A 20,176-nucleotide genomic window follows, 5' to 3' on the forward strand; every position below is an offset into this window, starting at 1 on the left:
TTGTTGTTGTTGTGAGAGTAGGCGGTGGCATGATCGTGGCTGATGACAACCTCTCAATGGGAACGCGCTGAATTCTCACGGATTGTTAACAATTAGAGTCAACGAGAAGGGCGCCCTCTGGTCGGATGACGGACGCTTGTGTTGTGCCCGAAAAGTCGTGATTTTTAATTTTATTTCTATTATAATTTCTGTTATTTTTAATATGTATTTTAAATATGTATTTTTTATTATTTATTTTTATTTTTACCTACGTGACTTTACCGAAAAAAACCTAAGAGTATGCGCCCTCTGGTGTTGCCGAAGGTACCCCAGATGACTTGGCAACGACAATAATTTTCACCACCACGTGTGTGCATCATCAGCATCAGCAACAACATCAGTGACCAATGTCTGTGTCAGGGGGCGCTATGGGGCTGGTAGACGAACCCCGTTTCACTTGAGCCGTGGGGGAGAGGAGGAGGTTGATACGGGGAGGAAGAGGAAAAGGGGGAGCGGCATGTTGAACGTGTCCCCCACCCCCCACATCTCTCACACCACCCGCCCCACGAAGCCCTCTCACGGTGGTTCCCCTCCCTCTCTGAAGTCCCCTCTCAGCATCTACCGCCTCCTCCTGCTCCTGCCTCCCTCCCTGCCCCCCAAGGCACCACCACCACCATCGGCAGCGGCAGAAGCGGAATCACTAAAGCGAGTCCGGCAGACGGAAAGGACCCATCGACGTATTGGCCAAAATTACAACAACGAGAGCGGCGTTAGCGGCAGATAAAGCACCGAAGGTTGGTGGTGGTGGTTGTTGTTGGTAACTACTGGGGCAGGGGATGAAGACGGTGGAAGGAGGCTCAATGCAAAGCGGAGCACGACGACGATGATGCTTGTCGCTGCCGAATCTTCGAACATCCACGGACAACCACGCGGCCAGCACCAATCTTCGCTCCCCGCGCACCGCAGCGGCAGCAGCAGCAGCGGCGGGCGACAGGCGAGAGGCGAATAAAACACTCCAAGCGACGTCTCGCGTTGGATAGGAGAAGGAGGTGGGGGTAGGAGAATACAACTACGAGGAGGAGGAAGGAGTCGGAAAGCCCGCCGAGGGAACACGAAGAAGGTGGTGGTGGTAGTGGTGGTGGTAGAGAGACGCCGCTGAATATGGCGGCTCGGGCTGCGGCTCCTCTCGTGACACCGCGGGCCGCGTCGTCGTCCCCCCGCGCCTCGGCAGGCGAAGGTCGTGACGCCGGGCCTCTCCGTAGCCCACCGGGAGATGGAGGAGGAGGTGGAGGTGGTTGTGTTGGTGATGGACGTGGCCCCCAAAGTGCAGCCCGCCCGGGAGAAGCCTCAGCGATGGTTGGAGGTGGACGCGTTCGCTGTGCGCGTCGAGCAGCAGCAGCTCCTCTCGTCGTGGTCCTGGGAGGAGGAGGAGAAGGAGGTCGACCGCTACTCGATGGTGGACGAGGCCGAGGAGGCGGTGTCGGTGTCAGGAGAATCCCGGCGGGTTGCGGCCACGTCCTGTGCCGCTACGCCGCCGCCTACGCCGCCCTCTGCGCCCTCCTCTGCTGCTGGGCGGGAGCAGAGGCCGGCCCGGCTGAGTGCGATCGCTGGACGTGTGTCAATGGGAGATGTGCCGACTCGTCATCTTCCTCTTCGTCGTCGTCGTCCTCGACGTCTTCATCGCCCACGGGAGAGCAGCAGCAGCAGCAGCCCCAGTGCGTCTGCGACCAGGGCTGGATGGGTGAGCTGTGCCAACACTGCGGAGGACGCTTCAAGTGAGTGTCCACCACCACCGGAGGAGCAGGAGGAGGAGGAATTGGATGAGTTCGTGAAGCTCTTTTTAGTTTTACTCTTAGGTTTTTTTCGGTAAAGTCACGTAGGTAAAAAAAATAATAAAAAGATAAAGTAAAATAATAAATGCAAATAACTGAATTAAATCGTAGGTAGAAATAATAAAATAATATTAAATGAAAATAACTGAATTAAATCGTAGGTAATACTAATTAAATAATAATAATAAATGAAAATAACTAAAATCGTAGGTTTACATACTAATAAAACCAAATAATAAATGTTAATAAATACATTAAATCGTAGGTAAATAATAATAAATGAAAATAACTAAATTAAATCGTAGGTAGAAATAATAATACAATTAATAAAATAATAAATGCAAATAACTAAATTAAATCGCTCTTTTTAGTTTTCTTTCACGGGTGCGTTGTGAGTGGGTTCACTCCGGGCTGGCACCCCTCAACGTGGATGTATTTGTTTTATAGGAATTATAAAGAGTGTTGTTACTTGGGGTTGGTCTAAGTGCATTCACGTCTGTGTGTGTACGGTGTTGTTGTGCTTTGTCTGCATTGTGTTGTGCAGAAGATAACTCTACATTGTTGTATTTACCAATATATACATGATTCGCATCTCTGCTGACTTAGCACGTACGGTGCTAAAGAAGTTCAACATACGCGTGCGTTGCATGTTCACGTGTATATTTGTGCGAGGGTTGATGGAGGGAGACGTCGGACAATTACAGCACAATGATACATCATTTTGACATGGACACAGACAAGTGGAGGGGGAGTGAATAGGAAGGGAACGAGACGAGAATGGGGGCGGAATGCATTGGGAAGACATTGATTGGGGTGGGGGAAATGATGGCAAAAGACATCGATAAACAGAGGGACTGGTAAGGGAGTATTGGCACAGTGGTAGAAATAGATGGTTGATGGCAAGAGACGAACAAGGGGGGGACAGGCAAGGAGACCGAGATAAATGAGAGGTGATGATGATGATGAAAGTGCCAACATTGGAGACTGGAGGGTGACAACTTCGCGATATTTGCAATGACAGTATCTATCGCCTTGTGGCTCCAAGTTTGTTTTTAATCTTCTGTACTGGGGGCGTCTTTAGTTCTCACACTTTGGGCAATGTGTGCTAGAGAGAGAGATGGAGACTCAAATACTGGGGGCTAGAGGACACATGTCCACCTTTATCGCCTCCACCAGCTGCATGAAATAATACGGCTGTAAGTGCTTAAAATATATTTCTGCCAGCCTTGTTATGTACGAATTGTCCACGGGAATACAAAATGCGTTGTTGCTCTGCATCTTGGTGGGAATTGCATCTCACCACGATAAAAAGTGGATTTTGATGGGGCATAACACTCCACTTACTTGCACCATAATAACAACAACCATATTAATTATCCAGAGAATAGAGTTGTTGAAACAGAGGAACATTCCAAACAGAGGTCATTATACGCAGCAATTACCTGTACTTTAATGCCTCATTTGCTCGCCGTTTAATGTATTTACACAAAGCGACCTGACCCCTAACACTATAACACACCACCGGGTACCCCAGTCAGACCCCTCCACCATTCCCTCCTCCTCCACATCATCACAACAACAACAAGTCACGAGATTACCGGCTTAAGCGTGCTCGTAGCAGATTGATACGACAAATATGTCGACGCCAGAGTTATGTCTGTGCGTTTAGACTACAATACGTGTCTTTATCAACAACAACTGTGTTGTTGCATTATCTCCGTGAGCTGACAGACGCAACACAATAGACAACATCGCTCCCCCCCCCATGCCTTCCCTATCTTCCCATCAATCGCGTTATCCATCACTCCTCGGCGCACTGTTCCTCTCGGCAGCTCCACCACACACGACACCGTCTGATAGTTCAGAGATCGTGTAGAGACGATTGCGCAACAGCAATAACTTCGACGGAGGTAAAACAACGACAAAAAATGACACGAAGGGGGCCTCGGAGTGCACCGCTTCGTGACGGCGGCTCCTGCCGACCCGGCGACGCGGTTACCCCGCGGTGGAACTAGGCGAGGCCGTGGTCTCGACAGTGGATATAGGCCTCACGTGGACGGGGAGCGGTGGTGCAGCGATTAGCGCGCTGCGCTACGAACCCAGCTCTCGCTCACGGTCAACACCACTGACGATTATCTGAACCGGTCCTGAGCCTCCCCTAGGTCTACTCGGCCACAAATGAGTACCTGGTGCGTCGTGTAAAAGCATCGCCACTGGGGAGACAAAGGCGGCCGGGCGTGGTGCTGGCCACCTACCGCCACGTGTACCGTGCCGGCCTTCATAGGTGCTGCTACTCGCTAACAGCACTTGCTACAACAGTCTGTTGTTTAAGGCTACACGGGGGTAATCTTTCTCTTTGTTGTGTACAGGGGATAGGAATGGTTCTTGGTGAGCTTGCTTTCTCCGCTCGTCCTAATTGTATTTATTTGGGAACTACATTGTGCACCTTTATCGTACGAGTGAAACTCGCACGGCAGTGAAATACTGTTGGAGTGGTATACATTGAAAATAGTCAGGTCTGCGCATTGTTTTACGAGTACATTACATTCTGTGCAGTACTATCATTTGTACTCTTTATAAATACTTTACAGTACTGTAGAAGCACACATTACGCAAGCTGCATATTACATTGTTACGTATACGGCAATCGCTACCATCATACGGTATCCAGTATTACAGGACATGTAAACGGTTACAGTACCTACTGTACACAATATACAACAAATCAAATAGATCATCACCCAATTTAACATGTCGGCCTATTGGACAGAATGTTAACACGCAACAACTCTGGACCGGTTTTGCACGTCAGGGGCTCATCAGCAGACAGATGTGCTCAAGAAATGCCAGAGGTTATTGGTGCGTGTGCCCCCTCTACAATACAGTACTCTTCTCCACTGCGGTGTCATCTACTCTTTTGCTTAGCACAATCTAGTGATGCATATTATACAGAATGCATGTGATTTGAGCTTTTATAGAAGGCAAATTATACTAAGGTATCCAGGCATTATAGAGTGTTACATACGCGAGGTTGTTTGTCAGGAAGCAGTAGGTACAATGTAAGGGGACTGGAATGGCTGATGGCCGATGTTTGACACTGACAACTTCTCAGGACGGTGACACGTGGCTGGGAGGCCTTCATCCAGCAGTGGATTGGACACGGCTGCGGATGAGAAGGGAATTGGCATCGGCAGTCCGCAAATATACTCAACGCTGTGTCATCACGCTCACAAATTAAGCATCTGCTTATATTGTTCACGTGGATACACAACGTATTGTGGCATTTCCTTAGCTTTCAAGTTATTGTCCACATTGTAGGCATTAATAATTTGTGGGGTTTATAATAGCATACCTACCCATAAAAGTGGTTACCAGGTAAGGGACCACTGAGCTGTATGGCTGTTTTTCAGAAGCGACCTGGCTTTCATAAATGATAGCTCAACGAAGTGGCTTATCACGTGGAAATTTAGAGCAGCTGAATACTCTAAACGCACGCCGATTCTAAATGTGGAGGCAATAAAATTAACCCGTAAAAACAAAGTTTTTTACTATAAATCCTTTATATGCGTGGCGGCTAGAGTCCTCTCGTCCTCTGGCTTGAGATGGCTGCCACCTATGGGTCAGATGATTGCCTGCCACCATTAAGCAATTGGTAATTAAATATAATTTTTTTTTCCTAAAAGTGTAAAGTTATGGAAAAAATTTTTCACGAAAACAAATTGTCACGCACAACGAGTCTGTGTGCAAAATGTCAGCTCGATTGGATCACGGGAAGTGGGTTAAAAAACGACCGAAAGATTTGCACGGTCGTAAGCAAGCGAACTTAATATAAAGGATTTAAAAACAGGAGGATCCGGAGACAAATCCACGCGACCACGGGGAGAGTGACACACAAATTCCAGATATACAGCAGGCGACGGGGTCGGAATCGAACCCACAACACCAAGGTAGTTGACATCTCGCCACCGCGGCACCCCGGCAACCCCTTAAATACCAGCAACATCATTAAAGAAAGAACACGGTATTTTCCCAGGTGACCTCCCACTGTCAGTCTCTCTGCCTCGAGCCTGTTAGCATGGAATTAAGGGGCAACGTTGAACTGTGCTGGGTTTGTTAAAATAAACGCGTTCTCAACGCGCTGCCTTTATCCTTTCATAAGACACTGCTGAGCTGGTTTGTTTTGCCTTCATTAGGCTGTTAAGTATTGTTGGAGGTGTGAGTCCCATACGGGAAGGACATTGCCGTTGCGATGTTTTTTTTTGTTGTCAAACCATGTCGGCTGTGGTCAATCGTGTTCAGGATATAAGTTGCACATTGTTTGTGTTGCCTCAATTGGGGCACACGTCGTGTGTGGATAATATATCAGCGATGGTGTGTGGGAACACGTCACAGGCACTGCAGAATGGCACTTGAATCTAACCTTGCTTCAGGATTTGTGTCCCTGAGCCGTATGTGTGTTAGCTGGTATGGATCAGATGGATGATCGGTTCTGATCCCTGATGCTGGATCACAAGCCTCTCCTTGCACCCAGGTGCTGGAACATCATGTGTGTTACTGTACTCTACCTAATTGTCATCTTAAGTAATTATCACAAATATTTTCATTTCAGTTCTCTGGCAAATGCCCTCTCCCTGTCCGATGCCGGCTTTTGAGTCCTGCGCAGTACTCGTCCTTTATATTCTTTAATCTGCCCACATTGTCTTGCTCTGCATCTCCCTTTGTATAGCGCACATGCGCTGTGCCATTTTTTTTCATGCTCGCACGGTATATAATTGAGCGTGTGGTCATGCAGAGCATAGAAGGTAACAGTCGAAACATAACACATGGCCTCTGTTAAATACTTAGGAAATGTCAAAGTTTCGCGTCACGAGTCGCCAAAATGTAAAACCAGTTGGGCCTGTTCATGTCTTCTGCTTTAGCTGGGTGCTGAGAGATTGTCTGGACTTGATGTCACCTTATAACAGGGGACAAAAAAAACCCATAACAGTCTTTTCCAGGCATGATGCCAGCAATTTGAACACGATGCACAACCGTAACTCCGCAAGTTCTATAAGGGTTGCAATATGCAGCAAGGTAAAGGCCCGTGTTCATATTTTGCAGCACCATATGAACCTTATGGCGGTACCCCGGCTCTCGCATAATGTCCGTGATGCAGTAATTTTTCGTCTGTTGATGGTCGGCGATGGGTCAGTCGACTCATCTCGACGAGTTGTACTCACGATGCCCACTTCAAAGTTGAATTTTTCGATAACTGATTTTTTATGCGAATGTTTGGCGTTTCGACATCGCGGAGTGGCACTGATTTCGGATTGATTGGTACCCCAGTCGCAGAGTTGAGTAATACCCCTGGATAAAATAGTGTCCCAGAAATAAAATATTTAATTGCCTCGACCAGTTTGCATTATTTGGTACCCCGGGGTATCGCCATAAGGATCATTGATTTATCTTTGCGATGGACGTGTTTTATATTGTGTGTATATTCTATATACGCACGTTATACTTGGAGCAAATATAGAATGTAATAATAAAAGCTCTGTCTTCACCTGGGGACGGCGGCTTGTGTTGTGGGCGAAACGTCGTGAGAATTTTATTTTATAATGTTTTATTTTTGTTATTTTATTATTTCCCTTCTACGTGACTTTACCGAAAGAACCAAGAACACTTATGTTTGTATGATTTCACTCTTTTCTCATTCCTTTCCAAATAGTATTAAAGAGTTGTGCAAATTATTTTCTTTGCTTGTAATTTTTGTCACTTTTTATAGCGTTTTTTCTTTCTCATGCATTTTGTCAGTCTGTGTTTTTACTCCCCCCCCCCCGCCCCCCCCACTTTCACTACTCTATAATAGAGTAGTTCTCATTGTAGTGGTGACATTGTAATAATTTCACTTCTACAGTATACAGATTGGAATATGTTAATTGTAATTAAGTCGTTTTCACTTCTATGTTGTCGAATTTGTCTTCTTCGTGTTCATTATGCCTAAGTCATTCTTGCAGTGAGAAAGGTTGGGAAAAAAATGTTTTAAAAATTATAGACCCATTAGCGTCCGATCACACGTATATAAAATGTTTGTAAAGATGGAATAATGGACAATTTATATGACCAGCCAACCCCATGGATCACACATATGCTGTCAGTTATATTCCAGAGAAACTAAACAAGTGAATATCAAATACCATCCCCTATCTTTGGTAGGCTTTAAAAAGGCATTTTCTTAAATGGAAATTGAAGTTGGCCATTTAAGCTCTCACAAATCAAGGCCTGAATACAAAGTACAGAATATAGAAATTACTCAAAAACATTTCACCAACAGCTACACTGAAATGAGATACTGCTTCAACAAGGCGATTGACATTGTAGGATGTCCTCCTGAAAATCGGATGGAAATAAAGGCATAAACATGAATATATAAAGTATTAGCAGCCTCAGATAGTCTGACAACGTAGTCTTTATAACAACCAATGGCAAACCACTACAGGAGAGGAATGAAGAAAGCTGCAAAGTTGGGTTGAAGATTAATGCGAGCAAAACACAATTACACGTGCAATAAGTTTACTTCGGCAAAGAAAAGTACACTTCCGGCATTCACATGGAAGATATATTCAGCTTATGTGCAGGAGTTTGATGGATTGTGCCGTCGTAAGGCTGTGTGTGACCAATGGTGTTGGCATGGGAGGCCTTCATCCAGCAGTGGATTGGATCAGGGCTGATGATATTCACTTGAATATATATTTTTCAACCGGATGTTTTTTTTTGCCAGTTGTGTTTCATGAGTGTTTAATATTGGTAAATTATTTATGTCGCGTGACATACCTTAGTGCTGCGTAGGGCATGTCACTTATTCCTTGACACACCCTGTGTAGGTGTACAGTCCTTGCATAATAGATAATATTTTGAATTCTATTAATGCGTAATGGCTGTATATATATTCAGGAGCTCATTTCCAATGTCGGTCTACTAGCTACGAGAGGGCTTCAGGAGAGAGTTTGTGTAGTTTTGCTTTTCCTCCACCTGCCGAAAGTGGTTTACTGTGGACCATATAGCAGACTACAGCGGTCTATAGCCTTTGCCTGATGATAAATTAAATAGATGCTGGTCATTCTCTATAGTACGGTGATGCTGTATCTAGTAGGGCAGTGTCAGTGTAATGGCTTATAGTTTGTTCTGTGAACTACGCCGTGAATATGTAAATAACAGTCATATTGTGTTGTGCATTGAAAAAGAACATGCTCAACGTTCTAAGTGTCAATGCAAACATTGACTCATTGGTCTCAGAAGAGGCAGAATATATATCGTTTTCCGTAGTGCGATTGTGTGTATTTCCGTGTTTACTTTTGAGCAAATATGCCATTCGCAGATGTGCGTGTTGAATGGTCTTTGTTTCGGTCATCTTTGGCAGCAACATTGGGTGAGTGTGCTCGTCACCATTGCTGGCACTATACCCCATCACATACTTGGCTGCCACAGAATGAACGAGCAAAGGGCCGAGGGAATTTCATCACCGAGTTTATTTTACTGTGTTTATCACGGTGCTGGGTGCGCAAAGTGATGGGCAAAAATGGCCTCCTGCATCACCAGTGCACTATTTTTATGGGAGTGATTTTTTTCAATTGTTTGTTTTTAAATAAATATGTACACATGAACAGGAAAAAAATCCAATGTTTACAGAGTAAATAAGTACGCGACATTACACTACTTAAAAATCAAAAAATTAATTGAACAGTTACGAAAATAAATAACTATTTCAGGTCTATCTGTGGTTCCTGATGTCAAGAAGCAAAAAAAACTTAAAACAGTAGGCTCTTTTAAGAGCTAAAAGAAGGCACTTCTCATTGTAAAAGGTTTTTAATTAAATAAAAATTTGAAAAAAAGTCGCATAGGAAAGTCCCCAAGACCACGCATCAACGAAACATTCTCCCAAAAGCTAAATTAATAGTCTAGGTATGTATGTGGTTACATAGTCCTGTGCACATACTATCTATCTACTAAAGTCAAGCTTCATGTGACTTTGGCCGTGCGAAAAAGTGCGTACTGTACGATACATTTTAGCTGGTGAACTTAATCATGATAAATCGTTCCTCCTTAAGCTGGCCAGAGCCAATTAGCTTATATGGATGATAATGACAGCTTTGGTACGAATAAAAAAAGGCGAGGTGCACTGGGCTGTTTGTAATCAGATGAATGTTGAGCACGTATGGACATACTGTACATTTTAGTAGCGTATGACGTACTGCTAACGATACACGTTTGGTAACACGAGGTGAAAACCCATGAACATGTTACGTGGAGGTGATGAATTTTGCCTTAGAAAAGCAGGCGGCTTTTTTTCTTTGCCAGGCGTAACTGCCGGTGCACAATAAAACATACCCTGTGGCTCTCAGACTGTCAGCTTGTTCTCTGATGTGTTTTATGTCAGATGTGTGCGCAGCTAGACTTGAGCAATTCTCAAGCCTCAGCGTTGGCGTTAAGATGGAGCCGGAATGGCACTGTGAACATATTTTATCCAAGTAAATGTGCTCTGTGCACGAAAAAAACAATTCAAATGTTCATTTCTCAAGTGCCGCTTGCACATAAAGTTTAAAACCTAAATGTTTTTGGAGTAATTTAGAGGAAAGCACTTAAAGAGATGAAACACATTTTTTTCTCTGAGTAGATTCTTTTTGCTGTGTTCCCAGGAGGAGACATGTTCAAAATTTAATTTCCTTATTAGAACTTGTATTTGTATAAGACCCATGGAAATTTGAGTCTGAGGCTCTGTTTTGCTGTCAGGACTGAATACAAATGTAATTGTCTTGACTGACTCACAATATGGGCATTGTGGCAATAATTTAAAAAGGCCTGGCCAGCAACAAGCATCAAGGCACAGATTATTGTGAATACTGTAAGTTGGTTTTGAATTCAAAATGCGTACAGTGTTTCAGTGATCAGGAGATGCTATTGGTTAAAATGTAACATTATAAAAAATGTATTAGATTTTTTTTCTGCACGTAAAAAAATACCCATAAGTATTAAATATTTCCGACAAATATAATTTTGGTGGCTAAGGTTCATGTGTTTTTTTGTGGCTTGTGTCATCATGCTGAAGTAGAGGCCATGTATTTTCTCAAGGTCATTGTAAGGCGCAAACGAACGCGCACATCTAGAGGTATCAATTTTATTCACTGCCTGGAATAATCATACTTGGCATGTAATGATGTATCGACTCAAATTGCTCAAGATACATGCATTGAAGCATTACATGTGAGAATCGGTTATGTACGTTTTTAATGAAGTATATGCTAATGTTATGCACTAAACAAAACTGTACACGTGAGAATATAAATGAGGAAGGTAAAATCAAGACTTAACAGAATTGATCCTTGAATCAAATCACAACCCAGAATTTGAACAATTCTTGCAATCGCCCTTGAAAAATATTGCAGTGCTACAAATGCAGTATTGGGTATATGGTGGACCCAAGGATGCTGCAAGTGACCCAGCATATCGTCGATTCATCTCTCCCAGCACTTGTTATTTTATGTCAGTCCTTTGGGAACCATAATTTCAATACTCTATAAAGTGATATTACGTCCTTGTGAGTTTGTTATCTCTATTGCCTTTTGAGGCCTGAACAAAGTGTACAGCACTGTCCATTCGGCACCAGAAGGAAAGCAATATGAGGGGGGGGTCCCTGTGGGTTTGGCCTTATGAGTCAGACTCGGAACCAGGAACCATTCATAGAGCAGTACTATATTTCACTTCCCAATCGCATCGTGCAGGGGTCGGTGCCCTGCGGTTCCAGAGCCGCATGCGGCTCTTCAAGGCCTGCTTCGTGACGTTATTCACACGCATTGCGGCTCTTGAAATATTGAGGTTTTTTTTTACAGAATTTTTAATATAAATTATCTTGTTATTTTGGGTTTCTGACCCCTGTCATAGAGGGTTAGGTGAACCCATGTTTTATGATGCACTGTACTTTACTGACTACGTGGTCTATTCGGTTACATTGTATAATGTACCGTATGCAGTATTGTGTGTATGCGTTTACAGTAGATTAAACGGATGTCCCTGGAGAATGGTGCAGTGGAGTCATGGATCTTAGGGTTCAATGAGTGTGTCTGATCTTTAATGGTGTCCTTAGTTGCCAAAACATACCCACAAAAGGAAGGAAAGATGGTAAATTCATCATTATCAGCCATGATAAATCCACTGCTAGATGAAGGTCTCCCCAAGCCAGTTGTCCCCTCTCATGATCCTCCAATGCAACAATACATTCAGCTCTTGCACATGAACAAACATTTATAATGTAACAAAAAATAATGCAGTGTTTAAAAATGGATGATAGCTGACAGAAACTGTACAATATAAACAGGCTGAATTAAATATCTCCAGTGTGAAAGCAAGCGATTTGTAGAATAGTGGAAAACATCTGATTAATCAGCCATGATGTATCCACTGCTGGATGAAGGTGACTTCAAGCACGTGATCTTTTCTTACACTCCTGCGATGCAAACGACTTAGTGGACATTCTTTTTTTGGGAAATATAATTTGTAAATGTCAAAGGTTAAGCAGCTGTTATATTAAGCAAGACAGAACCAGCAGTAGGGGAGCCAAACCTGATGCTTTGTTAGAAGATCAAACACTTTACTTTTGTGCAGTGTACATGACACGAAACAAATGCATGCACAGCATTGATGTATGCAATGGAGGAAAAACAACACAAAGGGTGGGTCACACAGCAAGTGAGAGTTTGGCAGTGGCAGCAGCAGCCAATCACTCACCGGACGGTCTTTGTTGTCAGTCCGGGGCCTCCATAAGTGGGGAGCGGGGAGGGCCTGCCAGCAGCCCCCAGCAACTCCCAGCTTTGTTGTCCTCCAGGGAAATATGCATGAACAGTTCTACATATTGTGCTTTATTTGAGCAAAGTCTCCATTGCCCGTGCCTCCTACTATGTGTGTGTGTATATTATAATGTGCGTGGAGCATATTTATTCAAAGAAGCTGCATATTTAATGTGGCCAAAGGAAAACATTTCTTTTGTTTGGAATTGATTTTAATGCTGCGGACGGTGTGTTACTGTTCTCCAGTGGATGGCGAGACACTGGAGATGATTGTTGTGGACGTTCAGTACCCGACAACAAGTATTGTAAACTATATGATAACATTTGTGGGCTAATGGCACCCACAGGGTGCTTTAAATGCTTACTGTGGCAATCTGTGCCGATTTATGATATCATAAGATTGGTAAATTTGCAATAACTCCCTCAATCAGGAGCACACCAGGAATAATGGCACACGGGAGGATAAGTCCTGCTGCTTCTCAGTAGACCACTCACGCATTAACATATATTGCACATGTGGTCTCTTATCTATTTCACTTACCGACAAAAAACTCAGCACATTCGTCAATAAGACCGTGGACTTAAAAGATAAAAACATATAAGCGGTGACGTTTCGGGCAATATATATTTTTTTATTATTGAACCAATATCAACGATCACATCGGCGAGCACACACATGCACCTCTGATGTGTGCGATTGGCTACGTACGGTGCAAAAGAAGTTCAACATACAAACAAAGATCCGCCGTATAGCCTGCACAGACTGTTGAGGCAAGTGCTGTTAGCGAGTAGCACCTATGAAGGCTGACGCGGCACACGAGGGGGTGGGTGGCCAGCACCACGCCTGGCCGTCTTTGTCTCCTACATACATACATGGGTAACATCAGCATATCTTCTGGGTAGGATTTCCTCCTTAGACAAGGAACAGATTAAGGTGTACCAGGTTCATGTTCTAGACCAGGAATTAGATGGGGACCGAGGGAGAGTAGGGGGGAGGGTAACAAACCAAAAATAAAAGGGAAAGGCAAAAGGAAATAAAAAGGGCAATAATAGCCGTCACTAATAGTAGAGGCTGGAGACCGCACGTAACACCATTGGGCCTGATGAGAATTGTTTTCAATTACCAGTCATTGCTAAATGGATTGTGTATTTGTATTGGATTAGAACGTGGTTCATGCATACTGTGTTATAGATATTTCCCTGTATTGGTTTCAAGGCTTTGACACAGATACTAACCCACTAGACGAAAATGTGGGTTGCGGATAGACAAATATGTAGGTAATTGGAGTATTCATAGTATCTGCAAATTTCATCTCATTTAATCACCTCTTATCTGCAAAAATGTGAATGATACATTTCCCAATAAACTACGTGGAGAGGACATTGAAAAGACGCAGAAGCGATGCAGTTTAGTAATGTGGTTTGCTTTACCTCTCCGTGTACCGCAGTGTTCTACCACATGTAAAACACCAACGTAAACATATTAAGGCCTCATGAGGCCTCCTGGATAAATACATGGTATCTTCAGCATCAACACCAGTTGCAAAGGCAGCAGTAGTATGATCATAAGCATCGTTATCATTCTCATCATCATCGTCTTCCGGCGGTGGCTGGATGTTCAGTTTCACGGTCATCTTATCTGCATGAAAATGTGGATAACAGGATGAATTTATCTCTCTTGCAAATCTGATGATAGGCAGAAGCGTGGATTAGCTGGGGGGCTGCATATGCAAGGAGCTGGGCTGAATGTCAAGCATTTAAACATGTTTTTGTATTTCGTATCATTTGATGTAATAATGATGTCTTCTATTTATCCAACAATAGTGTTCCAACGGTTGCTCCTGCGGCGATATAGAGTACATCTTTGAAGAAGCTGGGTTCTGCTTCTATTTGGGGTGGTTAAGTAGTGCAGGAAGATTGTGGAGGGGTGGGCTGTGCCTTTACAAAGTACATAGGTCTATTTTTACGAGTTTTTAAAGTTCTAGCATATGGCAAGCGGCGTACAAGCCTTGCGTGGGAGAGTGGGCAGAGTGAACCATGTGATTTTCCGATGGCATTCAATATCACGAATAACTTTTTTTCATTAAAAGTTTGGAAAGGTCTTTGGTATTGGGAATTACCAAAACGTAAAAAAACATGTAAGAATTGTACCTCATGGCTTTTACGCATCAATACAAAGTGCTACTTTGCTCTGTTTTACATTGCGCGTTTAAGGATTTACAAATAAGCAATTTCACCGAGAAATTCCATTTTCGTTTGAAACCTCCAGTGCATTTATTCTTTGCGGGCAGTCTTTTTGCTGTCACCTATGCACGGCAGACAAGTTAAGAAGCTTTGTGTAGCTTTGTGATCTTACCATGCCAGTCTCGAGATCACTGCATTTAGAATGAATTGGATGCTAGGTAGGATTATTTGAAAACATTTTTTTAACATAGATACATTTTTGCATCCCAATTTATTCTTAAATTTACATGCAGAAACAATTGCTCCTCCGTACGTCCCTCATCATAAAGTCATCCCTGACTTCTTATTTCGCGTAGAACTCGAAAGGTATGAACGAATTTCGATTTAAGAGCATAATATGACTTGAGACCCCCTTCACCTACACATTCCACAAGTAGTGACTAATCCCATATGTGCATTTGCCATAAATATGCTAAATTCCTGTTGATATGCAAATTCCTTTGTCAAGGCTCCCTCCTCCTCTAACCCAGCTTAAATATACGCTGCCAAGCTTGGTGGTGTTCATTCGGACGCTGTCTTTCCGACAGCCCTGTTCTTCACCTGAGGACGGCTGCTTGCGTTGTGGCCGAAACGTCGTGAGAATTGTATTTTATTATGTTTTATTTTTATTATTTTATTATTTCCCTTCCACGTCACTTTACCGAAAGAACCAAGAAGAGGTGTGAACGAGTGTAAAACCGCACCTTTCTATGTTTAGTTTGTAAAATGATTCGACTGCACCTGGGGGTTACCGGATGGTGTCCATATAAGAAGATGAGGTTCTCCAGAGGTCTTGTCCGTTACGTGAGAAAAACACAACGAACGTCATCAAATGGGCAACCAAACTTTCTCGGCCAACCTTCCGTTTGGCGAAAGGCAATGAAGAGCGGTCACTCGCCGCCACGCGTTCCGGTGTTGCCGCTCAGAAGAGTGGAGAGAGCTGCTGCAGGAGCACTTTCAGCACACACCAACGGCTATAAACAAAGTCTCTCGCAAGGCTTTAGTGAAGCGAGATCCAACCTATCCTGTGCACCGCATGGATACGAGGGTTTGGTTTAAATTATAAACGATTTATTTTTATTTTAGCAGGTAAGGCCTACTAAGCTATATCGCTCTTTTTTCGGAAGCAACCTGGCGATCACAAATGGTAGCTCCACAACAGTGGCTTGATCAAGTGGAAATTTATAGCAGCCAAATACTCTAAACACGTGATGTTGATTCTAAATGTGAATTGAAAAACCAGAGGATCCGGAGATAAATCCACATGACCACGGGTAGAACATGTAAACTGCAAATATACAGGCATCAGGATTGGGATAGGACGCACGACCTCCTGACTACCGGGCGAGGTAGTTAACATCTCGCCACCCTGGTCAGATGCCACAACGCGGTTTGGTGCAGTAATGTCGAAAAATGACCTGACCTTTCACAGGTGGTACTCATGCGAGATGACACAACCCTATGAAAAAAAAATCTAAAGCCTGCACATGTGGGGTATACAGCCATTGATTTTGATGGACTGGATTGTGGGTTGAATGGCTTTCTGTGTGTCTGGCCTTGTGCAGAACCAGCCGGTGTTAAACTATGCTGGTGAACAGGTGCAGGCACTATGAATGTGGTGCTTGTTACATACAGGGAGGTAAGCCCTGGCCTGTTGGAGTGGCAGAATTAATTTAGCTTGAGAATGTTCTGTGTTCAGGTTTTATTATCGGGTTGAATTTGAACGAGTACAACTCGCCAGGAAGAAGATCTTGGTTATAAAATATACACTTTACGGAAAATTTGCGTGTACAGGTTTTAGATGTAACACGCATTATTTACAGCGTTTGCACAAATGGTAGCCCTCGTTTATAATGAGACATCCTCGAAAAGGCAACTTTTTTGGGATAGATGTGATGAGCTCTTCTCTTTTGTCCTTTGCGACATTTCGCCTCCCACGTTGAAAGCATCTTTGGCCACAGCTATCACGAAAGAGTAGCTTTATTAGCATTTCTCATCAAGCCGTGAAATCCTACATCAACTAATTTATCTTGTTAACTAGCAACCCGCATGTCCTTTAATGTGATCGTCTATTTATCCCGCCAGCCAGCCAGCCAAACTTGTTTTGAATGTGATCATCTGTCCCTACATCCATCCATCCATCCCTCCAGCCAGCAAAACTTTTGTTTTAATATAGTATGATAGACCCCCCCCCATCTCTCCACCTTTCTCTTACCTTCTCTGCACTGCATACAGTATACCAACTTAACTCACTTTGTCTCTGTTCTATCTTGACTAGGAGACAAATGGATAAAGTACCGTAGTTCTGTTTATCACATGTGTTTTTGCACTTAATTATTCTTCACATCACAGCGACAGGGCATGCATACGCACTCGAAAATGTGTTCGCCATTTAAATACACCGCTGAATTATTGAGGGCGGTGATTTGATAGAATATGCGGTGCACATTTGTGCAGCACGACTTTATTGTATCATACACGTGAAGCTTGGGAGTTAGTACCTTCAAACGTGTAATTTAAAAAGTAATTTCCTGCGATGTGGTTATCTGGTATATTGCAGACTGAATTCCATACACCTTGTGGCAAACCCCAGCAATGTCACGTTTTCTGCATGATATGACACGTTACCGCTTCATTCAATCTATATATATTGTCTTGCTCTCCGCTTTTGCTTGACATTTTATCTCTTGGGTACATCTGCTGAAATGCATACTTTATACAGTATACACTCACACTGAGTCCTGTGCTGCATTCCAACATGATGTTATGTTTATAGCAGTGCTCCCGTAATCTTGCCCTGTGGTCAGAAGTTTGCAAGATCGCTTGAAGACAAGAACGGTAAATTTGTTCACCTTCATTAGTATCCTTGGCAGTGTTTATCTGCAGTGCATCTAATGCAGTGCTGTTCTCGTCAACGGGGAATGTAAAGTAGTAATTTAGCGCACGCTAAAACATTACAAAAAGTGCAACTGATTCGTAAGTGCCAGCTAAAGGCTAAGCCCAAAACATTTCGCAACACTGAAGGATTAATAATGGAACAATCCTTTTCCGTACCATGTGACATCAGGACGTATTGGAGCCAGCTCTTCCAACGCTTGACTTTCAGGGGAGGCATGCTTTCCTGTACCACGCACAGAGAGGAGCTGATCAGATAATTGAATGATTTGCTTTTGGAGAGTATGTGGGACATTGAACATATGAAGCTACAGTATATAGCTATGGCTGAACTAAACATACCATTGCAACACTGGATTTGATATGGTAAACTTAAATGTTAAAATTAACACAACCCATAGCTTAATTCCACATTACAGCGGATATGATATTATTAACTTGTGAAGTGTCTTCAAGATTTAGTGGTTTGGGTGCAGAGCCGATACACTACACCACGTACTGTGGCCACTGAAGATGCTGTGGACCCATTATTTATGCTTTGTGCAGCAGCATGAGAAGGAAATGTTGACGCGGAGTATCTTGGCCCAGTCTCCATTTCAACACATTTAAATTCGTCAATGTGTTTGTAATTTGCTGTGCTGTTAAGTCAATGTTCGGTGGCATTAACGTGTGGAGAGCGGTAGTGTCTTGGTTGGTTTGCGCTACCAACCTGGCCGCTCAAGTTCGATTAGTGTTTACAGCCAACATTGGGGACGAATTTTTGAACTGATCCTGGGTCTCCCCTAAGTCGACTTTGTCTTAAATGAGTACCTGGTGCTGTGTGTAAATATTAGCACGGGGGAGACAAAGGCAGCCAGGCATGGTGTTGGCCACACACCCCTGCGTGTGCTATTCCGGCCTTAATAGGTGTTCGCCAACAACACTTGCCCCAACAGTCTGTTCAAACGGCTGTTCGGGAGATCACTGTCTTTTGTTACGGTAAATTGAACCATCCACAATGAACTCTAATGAAATGGAACCTTTAAGCAAAGTGGGCACACGCTGCCATGTCACGTGTGCTGCCATGTCCTGTCACATGTGCCCCTCCACTCTGGCCACTCTGGAGAGTTCAGCTCCCCCTCCCCCATAATGAAGTTTAACTGCGATATGGTGGCGTGGCCAAGTGTGGCACTTGGGTGGATTGAAGGTGAGGCTCTGCTTGTATGCAGTTGGAGGCTCGTGAAGGACGCTACTGGTCAGTTGGTGGCAATTGCCCTCAAACAACAACGGAGGGCAGAGGAGTGATGATCACAACAGCGAGCAGAGCGCCAGGCGGCTTAAATTCAGCAAGTTGGCACAATAGGAGGAACAGCTGGTGTATCTGCCAGTTATCTCAGTCAGTCAACCCCTGGCACCTGGGTCTGTTCTGAGACCTCTAGCCAGTCGCTCGGCCTCAAAGTATGCCGTGGTGATGTCACCGCCACTTGGGGGTGAACGGTGGTTGTTGTTGGATGCATATAAGACACTAATGCCTTTTTGCCAATGTGTATATATGTTTAGCAGCTATAGTGGATAAATGGCCCAGTATGGAATAACAGCTAATTTCTATGAGGCCATGATGTTACATCTTACTGTTGTAGCATGTAATTTCCTGTCGGCTTTTGTTAAACTGCAGGGAAAGACATCTTTATTCAGTCACATTAACTTATTTTTGTATTCCATGTTATGGATAGTGAAAAGGTTTTAAGTATACAGATTGAGAACTCTCTGAAAACTAACAATTAAACCGTGTAAATATTAAAAGTAATAATTAGAATCGCGATGTGTCGTAGGATAGTTACAAAGATTAATAATGGCAAATTCGGGTGACGCAGACCAACACAGACAATTTTTTTCCACTGTAATCGCACATTACATTGCAAAATGTGCCGAATTACATTTATCTAAGTCACACTTTGCGGTAAGATCACTTGGGCTAATTGTCCAACATGACTAGAGTGTATTTATACGGCTCTTCACCCATTGAACTCGTTGCAAAAAATCCTTACTTGGAATTTGACTGTCATTTGCAAGTCACAGATTAAGTTGCGGACATTTTTTACAGATAAGGAGGATTAGCGCTTAGTGGTTCCCAGAAAGAGGAAAATTGAGATCCAAATCCATTGACCTGGAGCTAACAGAGGTTAAAGCTAATGTTTATGGATGAGTAAAATTGAGCACCGCATTAATTGGAAGAAAATGCGGCATAGCAAGCATGCTGCTTGCAAAACATGGTGTGCATTTGATTACAATTCTCATGCAGAGATTGTTTTTAATATGTTTAGTTTAATTCTGATGCTTACAGATAAACGGCTTGTCTCATTGGGGTATTGGTGTCAGTGACGGGATGAAAATCCACGTGCAAACAGTGCTGATTGCTTCTGCCCGTTTCTGTTCAGTAATTTGCAT

At 43.5% G+C, this 20,176-nt stretch overlaps 1 protein-coding gene across 4 annotated transcripts in view; it reads left to right on the forward strand.

Moving 5' to 3' along the window:
- Nucleotides 1–425: 425 nt before the first annotated feature.
- ATRN (attractin) overlaps nt 426–20,176 on the forward strand; it is a 296,628-nt gene continuing 276,877 nt past the window's right edge. The window contains exon 1 of one of the 4 annotated variants that reach the window (XM_078861672.1): nt 426–1,754. In XM_078861672.1, coding sequence (XP_078717798.1) covers nt 1,141–1,754 — 614 coding nt within the window. In that variant the 5' untranslated portion in view covers nt 426–1,140. The remainder of the gene's footprint in view (nt 1,755–20,176) is intronic. The other 3 variants (XM_078861673.1, XM_078861675.1, XM_078861676.1) reach the window with 3 other exon arrangements.

The sequence above is a fragment of the Lampetra fluviatilis genome, chromosome 12 (genome assembly GCF_964198595.1).
Source record: "Lampetra fluviatilis chromosome 12, kcLamFluv1.1, whole genome shotgun sequence".
Taxonomy (NCBI): domain Eukaryota; kingdom Metazoa; phylum Chordata; class Hyperoartia; order Petromyzontiformes; family Petromyzontidae; genus Lampetra; species Lampetra fluviatilis.